The sequence below is a fragment of the Macaca thibetana genome, chromosome 12, assembly GCF_024542745.1.
Source record: "Macaca thibetana thibetana isolate TM-01 chromosome 12, ASM2454274v1, whole genome shotgun sequence".
NCBI classification, from domain to species: Eukaryota; Metazoa; Chordata; class Mammalia; order Primates; family Cercopithecidae; genus Macaca; species Macaca thibetana.
This window is the reverse complement of record NC_065589.1, coordinates 84,541,788-84,559,732: the sequence shown is the minus strand read 5'-3', so window position 1 is coordinate 84,559,732 and position 17,945 is coordinate 84,541,788. Positions and strand designations below refer to the sequence as shown.

Here is a 17,945-nt window from a genome sequence, read left to right as displayed (position 1 = left end):
TCTGAGGAAGAAATAATACCAATCCCATACAAACTCTTTCAGAAATTAAAGGAGAAACGAATACACCCCAAATCTTTTTATAATGTTGGTATTTGCGTGATATCAAAGCCAAAAAATTAAATTATAGGAAAAGAGGTCAGGCGCGATGGCTCAAGCCGGTAATCCCAGCATTTTGGAAGGCCAAGGTGGGTGGATCACCTGAGGTTAGGAGTTCGAGACCAGCCTGGCCAACATGGTGAACATGTGCATGATGTGATGCCTCACATCATACACAAAAATTAACGTAGGCAAAATTATAGGTTGGGTGCAATGGCTCACACCTATAATCCCAGCACTTTGGGAGGCCAAGGTGGGTGGATTGCTTGAGCTCAGGAGTTTGAGACCAGCATGGGTAACCTCATGGTTAGATGAGTTAGATGGCAAAACCTCATCTCCACAAAAAATAAAACATATATATATATATATATATATACATATATATATATAACATGGGTGTGGTGGCCCACACCTGTAGTCCCAGCTACTCAGGAGGCTGAGGCAGGAGGACTGTTTAGGCCTAGGAAGTCAAGGCTGCAGGGAGCTAAGATCAAACCACTGTACTATAGCCTGGGCAACAGAGTAAGACCTTGATTCAAATATATATATATATATAAAACAAAAGCACAAATGAAAGAAAAACTTAATATATGGACTTTATCAAATTTAAAACTTTTGTCATAAAAACTGTTCAGAAACCTAAGTTGTAAACAAAATACTAGGAGAAAATATCTATGGTACATATATCTGACAAAGCACTTGTATCCAAATACATAATGAATTTTTAAAATCTCAATAGTAAGACAACCTAATTTTAGAAAGGGTAGATTATTTGAACATATGCTTCACAATAGAAGACATACTAATGCTCAATAAGCATATTAAAAAATGTTCAACATCCTTAGTCATCAGGAAAATGCAAATTTAAATTACAGTAAGATGCCACTACACACACATTACAATGGATAACATTTATTATTATTACTTTTTTAGACAAGGTATTTCTCTGTCGTGCAGGCTAGGGTGCAGTGGTGCAATTATGGCTCACTGTAGCCTCCACCTCCTGGGATCAAGCGTCTTCCTACCTCACCTCCTGAGTAGCTAGGACCACAGGCACATGCCACCACACTCAGCTGTTTTTCTTTTTTTATTACTATCAGTTTTAGTAGAGATGAGGTCTCACTATGTTGCCCTGGCTGGTCTTGAACTCCTGGGCTCAAGAGATCTTCCTGCCTCAGCCTCCAAAAGTGCTGAGATTACAGGTATGAGGCACAGCACCCAGCCTAAAATTTAAATGTTGATAATATCAAGTGTGGACAAGAAAGTAGAGTAACTGAAACGTTACACATTGCTGGCAGGAGTGTAAAATGGTATAGCCATTTTGGAAAACTGTTTGGCAGTTTCTTAACTGTTAAGTCGCTAAACATAAACTTAGTCTGGGACCCAGCAATTTCAAGCGAAACAATGTACACCTCCACAAAAAACTGTACATAAATATACATACATTACTCATCATAACCAAAAACTGAAACAACTCAAATGTCCATCAACAGGCAGATGAATAAAGAAATAAATACATGCATAATAGTCCCCCCTTATCCTCGGGAGATGCATTCAAGACCCCCAGTGGATGCCTGAAACCTTTAATAGTACCAAACCCGGTATATACTATTTTTTCTTATACTTACATACCTATGATAAAGTTTAATTTCTAAATTAGGCACAGTTAAAGATTAACAAAATAACCAATAATAAAATAGAATGTTTGTAGCAACACTGCACTTCAGCCTGGGTGACACAGTGAGACCCTGTCTCTTAAAAAAAGGAAAAAGAGGCCAGGCACAGTTGCTCACGCCTATAATCCCAGCACTTTGGGAGGCCAAGGTAGGTGGATCACAAGGTCAGGAGATTGAGACCATCCTGGCTAACATGGTGAAACCCCGTCTCTACTAAAAATACAAAAAATTAGCCGGGCATGGTGGCGGGCGCCTGTAGTCCCAGCTACTCGGGAGGCTGAGGCAGGAGGATGGTGTGAACCCAGGAGGCAGAGTTTGCAGTGAGCCAAGATTGTGCCACTACACTCCAGCCTGGGCAACAGAGCTAGACTCTGTCTCAAAGAAAAGAAAGAAAAAAGAAAGAAAAAGTACCATACTTGACAATGACAATTACACCCTGTATAGGCTATATAAACAAATAGACCAGCAATTCTAGGGAAAGATATCTTGAAAGAGAATCTGCACTACTATTATAATACTGGGGTAAGTGGATTACACTACAGTCCCAGGTTTGGACAAACTAGAGAGATTTCAACATCTCTTCTTCTGAGCCTTTGGAAAAATGGAATTTTTATTTCTAGGACTGTCAATTCACCAAAATGAACTATAGAACCCTAAATGAACAATATGCAAGACACAAAATCAAGATATCTTCTGAATGAATTGTATTTAAAATAATATTTTCTAACTAAATATCACACCAAAAATTTTAAAGTAAATCAGAAGTATCTAATTAAAAGTTTACAAAGTAAGTACAGAATGTAGTTGCCTTATACATACAGAAAGGTCTACTGATTTCTGACATAACCATGCAATATGATTGTTTTCCTCTTAGTAACATATTTGAAATAAAATATATGCTGAAGATGTTTTATTAAAAGGCCTAATTCTTTGCTATGTGACATCCTATGGCTCAGGAATTTTAATTCTTTCTTTTGTTGACATATTTCTTTTTGAACTTCAAACACAGTATTTATGATCTGAAAAGGTACATATACTATTTGATTGGCCTTTTGTCAATACTGTTTAGTATTATTTTACTTCCACCTTAGAAGAGTAAGAGGAAAAGTTAAATAGTGATTGATTTATCCAGATTTAATTTTAATATCTTCCATGTTCATCAAGAATGTGCAATATTATAATTTTCTAACTACCATAGAATTTTAACATTTTACCAGCAAAAATCTTTTTATGTGCCTTCTTTTCATATGACATATTTGTCATGCTCACTCTACAGAACATTTGGCATAATGGTACTTCTTAATCAAAATGGATAAATACCCTCTTATTTTAAAAACCTACATACTTAGATATTGAGGTGGAAAGTATGTTTTACACTCAAACTAGAATCCTGTTATTGGATTTGGCTGCCTTTTTCTTATAAAAAGACCTGCTGTATTTAAAATTTTTGCTTTGATAGAGAATAGAAAAAGAGCTCTGTTACAAAAAACAAAGGCTTTTTAAAGGTAGTATTGAAAATAAATAATTGGCTTTTGTTCATTAGAGGCTAAATCTATTTTGTGGTTTGAAAGAGCTAAGAACAGATTGCTTCCCTCAGATTCTTAGCAAAGAAATGTTTTTGTCAATTAATATTCTTTGCTAAGAACAGTTTTTCCAGTGTTGTTTTTCAAATGGAATAATATTATAAATAGGCCTGTCCAAAGGACAATTCTTGGGCTTTTTTCTAAGATCTTAAGGTCTTAGAGCATAATAATTATGGCATGCCAGTTCAGAAGCATGGTAGAAGACAAAAAATCATGTTTCAAACAGGAAATGTACTGGGAGAAAAAGTTGCCATAGGTAGCCTTTCTTTCAAATTAAATAAAAGGAACATCAACCACAAATTATGCCAGTCTTCCTCTTCTCATCATGCTTTTGCCCAACATTTACATCCCAGGATGATAGCAGGAAAAGAGCAGGAAGCAAGGAATTGAGTGCCATTGCAAAAGGCCCAGAAACTATCAGAACACAGCATTCCACACACCCAGTGTTGTTCCCCTGCTTCAGCTTTATCCTCTCTTCCAGCCTGTGCTGAAGTCACTGCCACTTTATGAGCGTCAGTAGCAATTATTATGTGCCAGACACTATCCTAAGAGTCTTAGCTCTTTTAACTCATTAAATACTCACAACAATGTTTGAGTAACACCGTTCTTCTCATTTTGCAAAGAAACTGTGGTTCAAGATCATTCAGCTGCTGAGTGGAGAGACCAGATGCAAACCCAGGCAGTCTGGCTCCAATGCCCGCAAAGGTTTCTATTCTACCCTCTCTCCAGTAAAGGGAGATGACTACAGTTAGTGGCTCCTCAACAGGCATGGAAGAAGATCAGTCACTGGTTTTTTTGTTTTTTGGGTTTTTTTTTCCCAGGAAACAGCTGCTCCCTTGTTAAGGTAGGGGTAAGGTCCTAGAGTTAGGGACAGGAAGGCAAGATATAAGTAGGAGTAAAGCAGAAAGGCGTATCTCGAACAAACAAACAAAAAAAGAGTCACCCAGGCACAGCGGCTTACACCTGTAATCTCAGCACTTTGGGAGTGCGGGGTGGGAGGATCTCTTGAGACCAGAAGTTTGATCCCAACCTGGGCAATATAGTGAGACCTCATCTCTACAAATAACAATAATGATAACAAAAATGGCCAAGTGTAGTGCCCTGTGCCTGTGGTCCCAGCTACTTAGGAGGCTGAGGTGGCAAGATCACTTGAGCCTGGGAGACCAAGGCTGCAGCCAGCCATGATGGTGCCACTGCACTCCAACCTGGGGACAGAGCAAGTCTGTCTCAAAAAAAAAAAAAAAAAAAAAAAAAAAAAAAAAAGAAAAGAAAGAAAAAAAGAAAAAGAAAAAAGTGAAGGCAAGAGAAAAGTCTATTCAAACATAGCTTCTGGAAAAATTGAAAACTAACAAGGGGGTGAAAATAGACTTAAGAGCTATAGCAATGTGATAAACATTTTTGGGAAATTTCTTTCAAAATAAAAAAAAATCAAAATATAGACTGAGACCATGTAGTATTTCATTTTATACACAAATTAACCTAGGCCAGGAAATATTTCTGCCCAACCGAGTCATTTTATAGATGGGTAAACACAGGCCATAAAGATTGAATGCCCTGCCCAAGACTTGAGGAAGCAGGCAGGACAGGCAAGGCTACAAGTCACCCACACTTCCTGACTTTAAGCTCAGTGCTCTTCCACCAACTGTATTAAACACAATTTATCAGCTTTTAAAACACAAAAGCCATAGTCAATAGGTTGCAATTCAATTTTAAGAACATAAAAAATTACAGTGTACCCATATCAAAGGTTAAATACACAATACCTCAGGCTATCACCTGCTTAATAGCCAAATAATATTGTAAAGTAGTAGTTAGATAAAGTAGTCATTTTTAAATGTGAGGAGGAGAATTATTGGCATAACTGCACTTTTTTTCTTCCAATATTTTATCCATATAACATTTTCAATATTTACATTATTTTAAACTTGGAAAATTTAGTCACATGCATATACACATATATACAGCAAACATGGTGAAATGACTGAATCTTATTAATTTCTTCTTCTCTATAAGGGAAATCGAAAGGTTGAATAGAAAGGGATTTAAGCTGAGAGTTATTAGGCCAGTATTAATACTGATTTATAATCTCTAAGATTCCTCTAGTCCTAAAATTCTATAATTTTAGAAAGCTCATAATTGAAGAAAACATTGGATTAAAATATTAAATTTAAGTATTTGACTAATGAGATTATGACATACCACCTAAAGAAAATTATTTCTAGTGGTTTCAAAAAAGGGAGAAGAGGCTGGGTGCAGTGGCTCATGCCTGTAATCCCAGCACGTTGAGAGGCTGAGGTAGGAGGATTGCTTGAGCCTAGGAGCTCAAGACCAGCCTGAGCAACATAGGGAGACCTCATCTCTATAAAAATAAACAAAATTTGCCAGGCATGGTGGCACATGCCTGTGGTCCCAGCCACTCAGGAGGGCTGAGGCAAGAGGATCACTTGAGCTGGGGAGGTTTAGACTGCAGGGAGCTGACATCTTGCCACTGCACTGCAGCCTGGGTGACAGAGCAAGACCCTGTCTTGAAAAAAAAAAAATAAGATTTACAAGAAGTTGATAAAATACTGGTGATTATGTTATCTATGGGATTACAAATTATGGAAATTTTTACCAATCTTAACAAATAGAAAGGGGGGGCAAAAAGTTAATGTAAAGTAGAAATAAGTTCTTTCCTGACATAAACTCTTTGATACTAAAGCCCTCTGTGTTTATGCACACTAGCATAGGAACACTAGCACACTTATACAAAAAGTTCAGAAGCTTACATAGTTCACACTTAAACGTTAATAATGTTGTAAGAAATGCAGAAGTACATTAAACCTCATTTTCATAGATGTGGGAAAGAGACAATGGAAAAATAAGTGACATTTCCAAGGCCAAACAGTAAATCATTAAATGCCTATGATTTTAAAAATCAAGTTTTCAATGGACCATAAAAATGAATTAATTCTGTGTGGGCAGATATTTTTCTTTTATCAAATTCTCTACATTATAGGAATTTCCTTGTCTTTCTTCCTGTTGTGTTTTTGTTATTTATGTCCTACTTTTACATCATTTAGAAATGTCCAAAGAAGGCTACTCCTCTCAATACCACTGGAGATTTCATTGACCTTTCTCAGTTTGAATCACAATAATGATCACTGTCTCTGATAATCAGTGTATCTGAGATTCAAATTCATTGGAGCTAAATAATTTAAATGATCTTTAAGACAAAGAAAAACGCAAAAGAACAAAATTAAAATATAGTCTTTCAAAGACTTACTTCTAGTAATTGGGGTAGACAGAAGAGAAAAAACTAAAACGACAACAAAATACACAAAAATGGCAGGGAAATAATGAACATTTTATCTAAAGATATTCTACTAAAACTTTGAGGTCTCACTCACACATCTCTCTTACTAACACTTTTGAGGATATATTTCCAAATTTACTTATTTTAAATTCTTTAAGTGTAATCGTGTTCTAAATTATGTATATTATAAAGTACAAATATAGAAAATCTATGAGTACAAGAAAAAAGATATATAATGTGGACATATGTAGTATAGACAATTGGAATAAATGTTAGTGAAAGTTATGTGATGGACTGTGCTTCACTACTTGAAAATCTTGGTTTAATGGTTGGTCATAGAAGAATTCAAACTCTAAGGGCAGTTCACCCCCATACTTGGCTTTAACGAATATAGTCATTAAAATAGACACTGGAAAAAATATGGAAGAAATACAAAATAGGCTCTATGTAATCAATTACGATGCTCAAATTTCAATTCCTGGGCTGGGCGCTATGGCTTACACCTATAATCCCAACACTTTGGGAGGCCAAAAGGGGAAGATCACTTGAGGCCAGGGGTTTAAGACCAGCCTGGGCAACATAGTGAGACCCCATCTCTACAAAAAAACCTAAAATGTAAAAATTAGCCAGGCATGGTGGCACACACCTGTAGTCCCAGATACTCATGAGGCTGAGGCAGGACTGCTTGACCCCAGGAGTCTGAGGCTGCAGCAAACTATGGTCACACCACAGCACTCTAGCTGTCTGACAGGGCAAGACCTTGTCTCAAAAAAAAAAAAAAAAAAAAAAAAAAAATCAATTCCATCCACCAATTATGCAAAGATTGTAATTTAGTCTTTTTCTCTAGTGAATTTCTGGCTTCTCTGAGGTCAAACAGTTTTCCTCACAAATTTTTTTTTTTTTTTTTTTTTGATGTTTAATAGCTGGGTTCTGATCCACTGAAATGCCATTAGGAATATTTTTAATCATGTTAGAAAATGTTTTCAAATTTATTAAGTCTTCATATAAGCAAGTTCTAAGATGTGCTTATGTCATTATTCAAAATTTTTAAATTTATAATAGCTTTATTGGGGTCTAATTTACATTCCATAAAAATATACCCATTAGAACTGTATTATTTTTAATAAATGTATTGTTGTATAACCATTACCACTATCTACTTTTAGGACATTAACATCACCAGAAAACATTCAGTCACTTGTATTAAATCCTCCCATCCCAGTCTAAGGTAATCACTGATCTGTCTTCTATCTCTATATTTTTTCCCTTTTTGGGAGTTTCATATAAATGGTATCATACAAATGAGGCCTCTTGTCTGCCTTTTTTTCTCTTGGCATAATATTTTGGAGATTTATCCATACTGTGCCATGTATCAGTAGTTCATTATTTTTAGAGCTGAATAGTATTCAAGTATGCCATGTTTTGTTTTGTCAATCATCAGCTCATAAATATTTAGATTATTTCTAATGTTTTGCTATTATTAACAATATTACTATCGTTCATGTAAAAGTCTCTGTGGACATACATGTTTATTTCTATTGAAGTAGGATTGCTGGGTCATACAGTATAAGTTTACATTTACATATATAACTTTTTTTTTAGACTAGGCCTCTCTACATTGCTTGGACTGGCATGCAGTGGCTATTGATAGGTGCAATCCCACTACTGATAAGCACAGGAGTTTTGACCTGCTGTTTCCCACCTGAGCTGCTTCCCCTCTCCTGAGGCAACCTGGTGGTCCCTTTCCTCCCAGGAGGTCACCATAGTGATGCATAACAGTACAGACACCTGATCAGCATAGTGCACTATCGCCCAGAACTCCTGAACTCCAGGGATCCTCCTGCCTCAGCCACCTGAGTAGCTGGGTCTACATGCATGCAACATTGTGTCTGGCTATGTTTATGTTTTCAAGAAGTTGCTAAATGACTCCAAAAAGTGTGTATACCATTACACATTTAGCAATTTATGAGAGTTGCAGTTTTTTCACATCTTTGTCATCACTGTGTATTGTCAATTTTTGGCTTATATCCATTTTACTGGTAGTGTACTGGTATCATATTGTGGTTATAATTTGCATTTCCCTAATGATTAATAGTTGAACATCTTTTCATGTGCTTATTAATCATTCATATGCCTTTTCGGTGAAATCTCTATTAAAACATTTTATTTTTAATAGAATTGCTTATCTTATTTTTGACATTTAGCATGCTTTATATATTCTAGATACAAGACCTTTATCAGATATTTGACCTAGGAATTTTTTCACAGGCTGCTATTTGTCTTTTCACTTTCTTACTTGTATCTTTTAGAGAGCAAAACTTTTCATTTTTATAAAATGCGATTTATCAATTTCTTCTTTAATGGATCACAATTTTGGTGTTGTATCTAAGAAACCTTTCCAAAAGCAAGGTTGCAGAGATTTTCTACTGTTTTTAGATATAATTTTAGCTCTTACATGTAGGTCTGTGATATATATTAATTTTTTTCTGCATGGTGTGAGGTAAGAAATTAAGTTCAGTATTTTGCATATGAATATGCAATTATTCCAGTAGTATTTCTTTAAAAAAAGCATCCCTTTCACTATTGCTCTGCTTTGTCATCTTTGCTGAAAACCAACTGATTGTAAATATATTAATTTCTGTACCCTCTATTTCATTGATCTAAGTGTCTATCATTATGCCAATATTACATACATTCTATTATTATAGCTTTATAAGTTTTGAAATTGGTATTGTAATAACTCTTAACCTTTTTTTACAAGATTGTTTTTGATATGTATTTCCATTTTATTTTATTTTATTTTTTTATTGTTGAGATGGGGTCTCATTCTGTTATCCAGGCTGGAGTTTAGTGGTGTGATCACAGCTCACTGCAGCCTTGACTTTCTGGGCTCCAGCCATCCTCCTACCTCAGGCTCTTGAGGCGCTGGGACCACAGGTGTGAGCCACCATGCCTGGCTTATTTTTGTATTTTTGGTAGAGACAGGTTTTTGCCATGTTACCCAGGCTGGTCTTCAACTCCTGAGCTCAAGCAATCCACCCCCTCGGCCTCCCAAAGTGCTGGGATTACATGCTTGAGCCACTGCACCCGGCCTGTATTTCCATTTTAAAATTGACTTCTCAATTCCTATAAAAATGCTTGCTAAGATATTGATAGAGATGACATTTAATCTATAGATCAGAGGTCTTATGCTTGTTTTCTAAAATTTATTCTTAAATATTGTCTTCTTTCTCATGTTATTGTAAGTGGAACTGGTTTTTTTTTTTTTTTTTTTTTCTTTTTTTTCCGATATGGAGTCTTGCTCTGTTACCCATGCTGGAGTGCAGTGGTACAATCTTGGCTCACTGCAACCTCCGCCTCCCAGGTTCAAGCTATTCTCCAGCCTCAGCCTCTTGAGTAGCTGGGATTACAGGTGCCCGCCACCACACCACACACACACACACAAATAATTTTTGTATTTTTAGTAGAGACAGTGTTTCACCATGTTGGCCAGGCTGCTCTCGAACTTCTGACCTCTTGATCCGTCCACCTCAGCCTCCCAAACTGCTGTGATTACAGGCGTGAGCCACCGCGCCCAGCTGCAACTGTCTTTTAAAATTCATTTTCAGATTCCTAGTTCCTAGCATATAAAAATATAACTGACTTCTATATATTGATGTTGTATTTTGTGACCTTGTTAAATTCATTTATTAGGTCCTAGTAGGATTTTTTATGTATAAGACCAAGTAATCTGTAAATAAAGATATCTTTAATTTTTCCTTTTCAATCAATATGCCTTTGATGTATTTTTCTTTCCTTGTTACACTAGTTAGAATCTCCAGTAAAATGTTGACTGAAAGAATTGAGAATGGACATCCTTATGTATTCTCCCATTCAAGTACTAATGAGCTCTGTCCCTTCTTGCCCTCCTTGGTTTCTTTTCTTTCTTTTTTTTTTTTTTTTCCCGAGACAGAGTCTCGCTCTGTCACCCAGGCTGGAGTGCAGTGGCAGGATCTCAGCTCACTGTAGGCCCCACCTCCCAGGTTCAAGCAATTCTCCCTACCTCAGCCTCTTGAGTAGCTGGCACTATAGGCACCCACCACCATGCCAAGCTAATTTTTGTATTTTTAGTAGAGATGGCATTTTGCCATGTTGGCCAGGCTGGTCTTGAACTCCTGACCTGAGGTGATCTGCCCACCTTGGCCTCCCAAAGTGCTGGGATTATAGACATGAGCCACCATGCCCAGCCCCTCCTTACTTTCTGAGATCAGACATAAGGTATGTTCAAGGTGGCATGGCCATATTCTTTATTCTCAGAAGGAAAGCACAGAGTCTTTCACCATAAACATGTTGTTATCTGTTGGTATTCATAGATGCACTTTATCACACTGACGAAGTTCCCTTCTACTGTTAGTATGCTGAGCATTTTACCATGAATCGGTGTTGGATCTTGTCAATTGCTTTTTCTGGCACATAGTGTCATCTTCATCTTTTTTGTATTTTAAAAATTTACTAAACTACAGAAAAATGTGAAAGTTCCTGACAAGATGATGTATTAGTAGGTACTGTTGTCTTGCTGTGCTGATCCAACCCCAAAGATGTGCAGAAAACCAAAACAACAAACAGTGGCCCAGGGATGTAAAGGGCCAGGCATTATGGCTGAAGGAGAGGGCAGATATTTTTTGAATGATTTATTTTCTCTCCGCTACTGCTCTAATAAGCTTCTTTCTACCTCTATGAAGCAGACAAAAGAGCTCTGAAGTTAGGAGAATAATGAGGTCATATTTTCTGAGGTTTTATTTTAGAAGAACTTCAGATCTAGCGTTTTACAACAGCCCTCTACTGTGGTGATCATTTGATGACCCAGTGTTAGCACTAAGAGCTGCTTTCCAACTGGAGATGATGGGTGACTTGCCAGGTGCCCTGCATCTGTCTGACAACCTTCTTTTACTTTGAGTTTTGCACAAAGCTGCTGGCTGTATGGGACCTGTCAGTAATTAGCACACTTCCAACACAGGTCCACTTATGGTAAGTGCCACCTTCATTTTGAAGAACAGTTTTGCTACATATAGAATTCTTGATTGACAGGTTTTTTCTTTCAACATTTTGAATATATCCTTTTACCACCCTCTAGTATCTTTTGTTTCTAATGAGAGGTCAGCTGTTAATTTTACTGTGATTCCCTTGTGTAAAATGAGTTGTTATTTTCTTGCTGCCTCAAAATTTTCTTGTTGTTTTTGTCTTTCAGCAGGCTAAGATGTATCTAGTTGTGCCTCTCTTTATGTTTATTCTACTTGGTGTTTGCTGAGTGTCTTTGATGTGTGCATTAAGATTTTAAACAGATTTGGGAAATTTTAGGACATTGCTTCTTCAAATATTTTTTCTATACCCTTCCATCCCTCCTTTCCTGCTGGGGCTCCCAGCATAAATTGGTATACTTTGATTCTGTCCCACAAGTCCAAGAAGCTTTGTTCATTTTTCTTCAGTCTTTCTTCTATTCTTTAGGTTGGATATTTTCTATTAGTCTGTCTTCAAGTTCACTGATTCCTTGTTCTGCCATCACAAATTTGCTATGGAACCCATATAGCAGATTTTTAAATTGTTATATTTTTCAACTCTAAAATTTTTTGTTTCTTTTTCATAGTTTATATTTCTCTATTTAGAGTCCATATTTGTTGAGTCATTTCATCTTTAAGTTTTAAAACATACTTATACTAGTTGTTTTGAATTAGTTGTATACTAAATCCAACAAGTGGGGCCACTTAGAGCATCTAATGGCTGATGATTTTCCTGAATTTCAGTCACATTTTCCTGTTTTTATGCAGGTCTCATAATTTTTGCTGATAATTCAGTATTTTAAATAAAATAGTGTAGCAATTTTGGATGACATCTGATTTTCCTCCTGAGAAATTTTTAAATTGCTGGAACTTAAACATCAGAAGCTATTTCTTCTGCATTGTAAAACTACTGATGTCTCTAATAAATTATTTTCCAGCCTGATTCCTAAAATGTATAATAGAAATACAAGTTCCAATATTTTCTTCCCATACCAATGATGTGGCAAAATGATTCTGAAAAAACGATTATATCACTATAATTGAAACCCTGAAAAAACAATTATATCACTAATTTTCTCAAAGTCCTTCTCTTATCTCCAACTTGAAAGGATGAGAACAGAGAACTGAGGAACACAGGGCTTTGATATGGGAGAGTAGGGGGTAGAAACACCACACTAAAAAAATTATTTTGCCTAACTCAGGTTGGCAGTAATTTGATTCTAGATAGATAATTCATTTTCTATTATTTGCTTATTTTATAAAAACCTTTAGGGTGTTACTCTTCATAGTTCAACAAGTCATAATACCTGTTTTCTTTCGTTGTAAAATATTTGCATAATTTGTAAATGAAGCCTTGGATGGCAAGGAACAAGGACTCACTAAAGGCAAACAAGGAAAAGAATGGAGTAGGGATGATCACAGGAAACAAAAATCTCACAAAACAAAAAGGAAATGAAGTTTATTTAAGTATGACCTTATGAGGAGAATAGTGTAAGGAAGGAAAAACACTTCCTCTATCCTCCTAGGTTCAATGTCTGAGAATGAAACTGATAAAAGACAGACTGACAAGAGAAAAAACATTTAATTACATATGTACACAAAAGCTTCACAAAGAAATGTGACTCAAGGAGACAATTAGAATTTTTGGCCGATATCGTCTTAACAGAAGTGATAAAGTGTGAAGAGGCTACACAAAGGAAAGGGGGTATGGGGCTTCCCGCGGAGAACAGAGTTGAGGGGGGAAGTTATGGAAAGGTGCTAGGAAACATATAAGTAAGGGTTGTCTATTAAGGTGTGTTATGTGCATAAGTGTCCTCTCCAGTAATAAGAGTCATTTCCAAGTAGATCCTTTCCTGGTAGTAGAGAGGGAGACAACTTTACAAATAGAAAGTAATGGCCTACTTTTAGACAGAAAAGCAGAAGGGAAAGAGTTTTTCTTGCATCTGCTATTTCTCAATTGCTTTCAGCTCAAAATATTCCTTATGCCAAAATGGCACATTTTGGGGTAGGCATATTGTTGTCCCATCAATAGGAACCCAGAAAACATCAGGACCAAGACAGTGCTCTCTCTGGTTCACTTGTCCTCTCAATTTCAAATTCCCTGGGAAATAATCTGATTGGCATAATTACCAGTTAGGGGGCAATGGGTTGGCTACATGGGTCAGGTCTCCACAGGGGCCGATGCCATGCCAGGTGCATTGTTATGAGGTGTGCAGGGCTGCCTCCTTCAAGGGCTGTGGATATACGTACTAGGAAGCATGACTATTACACATACCAGATGTTTGACGCCATTCTGATTTTATGAAGTTGTTAAAATCTCATGACCCCACTGTTTTCCAAGAGACAGAACAACCTAGAAGTTTCATACACCAAAAAAAAGTAACTCTTGTTTAACTTGCTTAGCAAAGCTGAGTTTCAAAACCTCTATTCTGCTCTATCATACTTTATCTGATTTTTCCGCATTGAACAGCTAATCCCAACTTTTCCTGATTCTCTCCCAACATCCTGATTCCAATTTTTTATTATTCAAAGTCAAGTTCTCCCAAGAACTAAACAAAGAACTACTGAATATTGGCTTTTCTTAGTGTGGGAGGTGTTTCAGTAGTTTAAGGCAGTGAGGGACACAGTGATGACCACGATGTGGATCCTATCTGTCAGGGGAAAAGGCTCACACAAAAATAACCACAACATGGGACAGAGTATCAAGGGTCACAATACAATAAGAAAGAACTCACCCTCTCAAGAATGGGGAGGGCCAGGAAACTTTCAGAAAGTTTTTACAGGTAATTACTAGGCAGAGTCATGGGAGGATTTGCATAATATATTCAGAGGATGGGGATGGGGTGGGGCTCAGCCAATCCTGAAACCACCATAGCCACCTGAGCAGAACTATTATTAAGCCCTAGCAACCCTTCTCAGGACCCGCTTATTCCACCACTCTCTTTCCCTCCTTTGCCACCCACCTCTGTTTTAACATTCCTCTTTAAAAAGAAAACCCCAAAATTATCATATTGGTGTACTTTTTGAAGATTTTATCTTTACCTCCCCCACTCCTCCATAGACATCCAGATATGACAAGAGACTCAGTGTTCCTGCTTCCTCCTATTCCTTGCTGCCTCTGCTATGCTTCTTAGGGAATTTACCACTAATTTTTATGGGATAATACGAAAATAATAAACATTGGAAAGTTACAAAGTTTTCATAATCTTAAAAGTTTCAGGTTGACTTCTTTCTGAGCTGGTAATTGAAAAGTTGTTCGAATTTCTGCTGTTTACTTTTGTTCTTGAGGGTGGAGTCACCAAACCTCTTAATATTCTAACCTTGCCCTGGGCCCCAGTGTCAGCCTGAGCACAGGCCCTCTTCCCACCCCTACTTCCCAGCACTTTTCCCAAGGTGGCCAGGCTAGCAGTTTAAATCATCCTCTTCTCAAGCTGGTCATTTGCATTTCTGTGGATCCTCAGGGTAGGCGACAATGGTTTCATTCCTTTACTGGAAATCTGGAATTGGGCCATTGCAACTTGGAGGCAAAGGACATTTTTGTAGGAGAGAACTTAATTGGCAAAATAAGGTAGGATTTTGAGGAGAAACAGCACAATCTTCAAAATCATTTCTGTTGTATTCAAGGGCCAAAACATTGGCGACAAAGTAGAAACCTCAAGAAATTCCCTTCAGACAGCTTCTTGGTGAAAAGAAAGGCCAGTAGATAGAGATGGTGGTAGGGTAGAAGGAAGGTGGTTTTACCAAAAGCCAGATGTTTGGAAGACTTAGGAAAAATCTTTGGAGGAGAGGGTGTAACACATCATGTAAGAGATAAATTATAATCAATAGAGCAAAATCCTGGTAGAGAGAAGATGGCTCATGTTTAGGAGCATAAGTGGAGTATGAGCTTTGAAGAGAAATGTGGACACCCTTTCTCAGCCATGACTGAAGGAGGTGCAGATGTGTGAAAACTAGGACTGGGTTTTAGGAAAGTTAAGTTGAGGAACCTCATGGTGGATCCTTCAGTAGAGTACGAGGCAAGATCATTTGCAGAAGTGGAGGAAAACCACGTAAAGTGGGGGCTTGAGGAAAGCAAACATAGGACAGGTTTGGAAGTGGCCTGGATAATGTTCTTGGATAAGTTCCAGATAATCATCCTCCTGATGAGGAAAGGAATTGAGAATCAGTGAAGACACAGCCAAGTCTGAATAGCATGAACTTTGAGTGGAATGAAGTGATTCTTTAACACTATATAGCAATCCTTAGTAGCGCAAGAGCAAGTTCAAAAGAAATCTTTCAACTAAATACAAAAATAAAAAAATTAATGTTGAGTGGCAACTTATTTCAGAGGACATTATTCATGGTGGATTTTAGAAACATTTTAATTATGACACACACAAAATCTACAATATCAAAATAGTCATCAGAGAAAAAACACACACACAAAAAGATTACTGGAGTAATAATAAGCTTTTTTTTCTTCTTTCTATGCTAGCCTAAGGCAAGAGAAAAGGAAAGACCCATTTTTTCTTCCCATTAGACACATCTTCCATTCATTTGATGTTATTCAAATTTTTTTTTAAAAAAGCAAAATCTTTGGTATCTTTTCATTGAACATGTGTCTTATATAACAATTTGTGGTTTACTTTTTCTATTATATAAACAAAAACACATACTAAAAAGCCAGAAGAAGTTAAAAACAGCCTATTTCCATGATGGCCAGCCATGGCACAGCACTTCCTGGCCCCTGCAGATCCCTTCCCAATTCTGAAAATATTTAGGGGGAACATTCACATGTTCACCTCTTTTTTACTACAAATGTGGAGAGGTTTTTTTTTTCCAATCAAGGCACCATATTAACATTTCTTAGGTTACATCTTTGTAATCTTCAACTATAGTAAGATAAAAACCGGTAGCAAAGCGTATCACTCAACTTAAAATTCAGAATACTGAGACATATGCAGCTTGCACACACATTAATCTGTTTCTCTCAACAAAATATTTGTAATTTCCAAAATCCTATCAGCTTTTTCACACAATATGGTCCCTCCAATTTGAGGGGCAGTAACGTAAACATAGTCTCCTTACTAAAAAGATTAGTCTTAAAAAAGTAAAATCACCAAAAGAAAGAATGTAAGAATATCAGTGGCTATAAGCTAGAGCAATATCATGTTTTAAAGCCTTATATGTTCATGAAATCTCACTTTAAGAAGGTGATATCTAAATACAATATATATTGGCAAAACAATTAGTATTGACAAACTAGCACAAAATGATTTTAAATGAAAGTAGAAGACATTATTAAAGCTGAAGATTTTTGTGTGTACTGATTTCATGCCTCAGGTTATTTCCATATCAAATTTAAAGAGATACTGGAAAATAGAAAACAAAATCCATCAACTGTAATCCATTTCCCTTACTCTTTTGTGAAATCATCGGAAGGCGTGAAGGACCGTTTCTATTTCCTCTATCTTTATCAAGCCAGTAACCTCTCAAGCGAAAGAACATGCACCTGTCAAGCTCATCGTGCAGGATGTACACACAGATGTGTTTAATAAATATCTGCCCACAGGGAGATTAGAGGTTTGCTTTGAGAATCAGGGAACAGGCTAGCTCATGTGTTGACGCTTTGGCATCTATCATACAATCCGCCACCTTGTTTCCTTACCAAAATAACCTCAAAGGAAATCCTCTTTGAGTCTTCTTTGAGAAGGGTTATAAGTTTGAAGACCCAAAACGTTGAGGCAAGATCCACCTCAGGGAAGGGGGAGTGGCTGGGGAGAACAGCGTAAGTAGGATTTAGGTGGCTCAGTGACGTCAGGAGGAAGCAGCGATGGAAGGGATGGGGTGCAGACTCACCTGGAGAAGCAGAAGCTGCACACATGTCAAAGGTCAAAGGGCATAGCCTCAGGGACTCCCCACACGCAGGAAAAGTGAAACGCCCATTCCTGGGCTCTCACCGTCAGGGGTACGTCTAAGGGCTCAGCTGTTCCTACCTTTGATACCAGGGACAAACCCTACCAGGCACAGTTGGGGTTGGCAGTAAGGCAAAGGAAAACCTGCCCCAGATTTCAGAGCCAGCGCTGGGGAATCTCCCTGTCCTCTCCGCCACCCCCTCCCGCGCCCGAGACCTGAGACACCTTCAGCCTCACACCCACCTTCTCCAGGCCCTCTTGCGCTGAACAGCATCGGTCTCTATGGCGACCTGAAACCGCAGCTCCCATTGGCCCGTTCAATATGAGGGCCGGGCCAATGGGGAGGGCCAGCCCTCTCCTTCCCG

The 17,945-nt window shown here is 37.5% G+C and overlaps 1 protein-coding gene across 4 annotated transcripts in view; it reads right to left on the bottom strand.

Moving 5' to 3' along the window:
• The window catches only part of CCDC148 (coiled-coil domain containing 148), a 284,045-nt gene extending 266,133 nt beyond the window's left edge, over positions 1-17,912 (bottom strand). Inside the window, exon 1 of one of the 4 annotated variants that reach the window (XM_050750433.1) lies at positions 17,824-17,912. In XM_050750433.1, coding sequence (XP_050606390.1) covers positions 17,824-17,854 — 31 coding nt within the window. In that variant the 5' untranslated portion in view covers positions 17,855-17,912. Of the gene's footprint in view, positions 1-17,524 lie in introns of all 4 variants that reach the window. The other 3 variants (XM_050750439.1, XM_050750438.1, XM_050750434.1) reach the window with 3 other exon arrangements.
• Between the last annotated feature and the right edge of the window lie 33 nt (positions 17,913-17,945).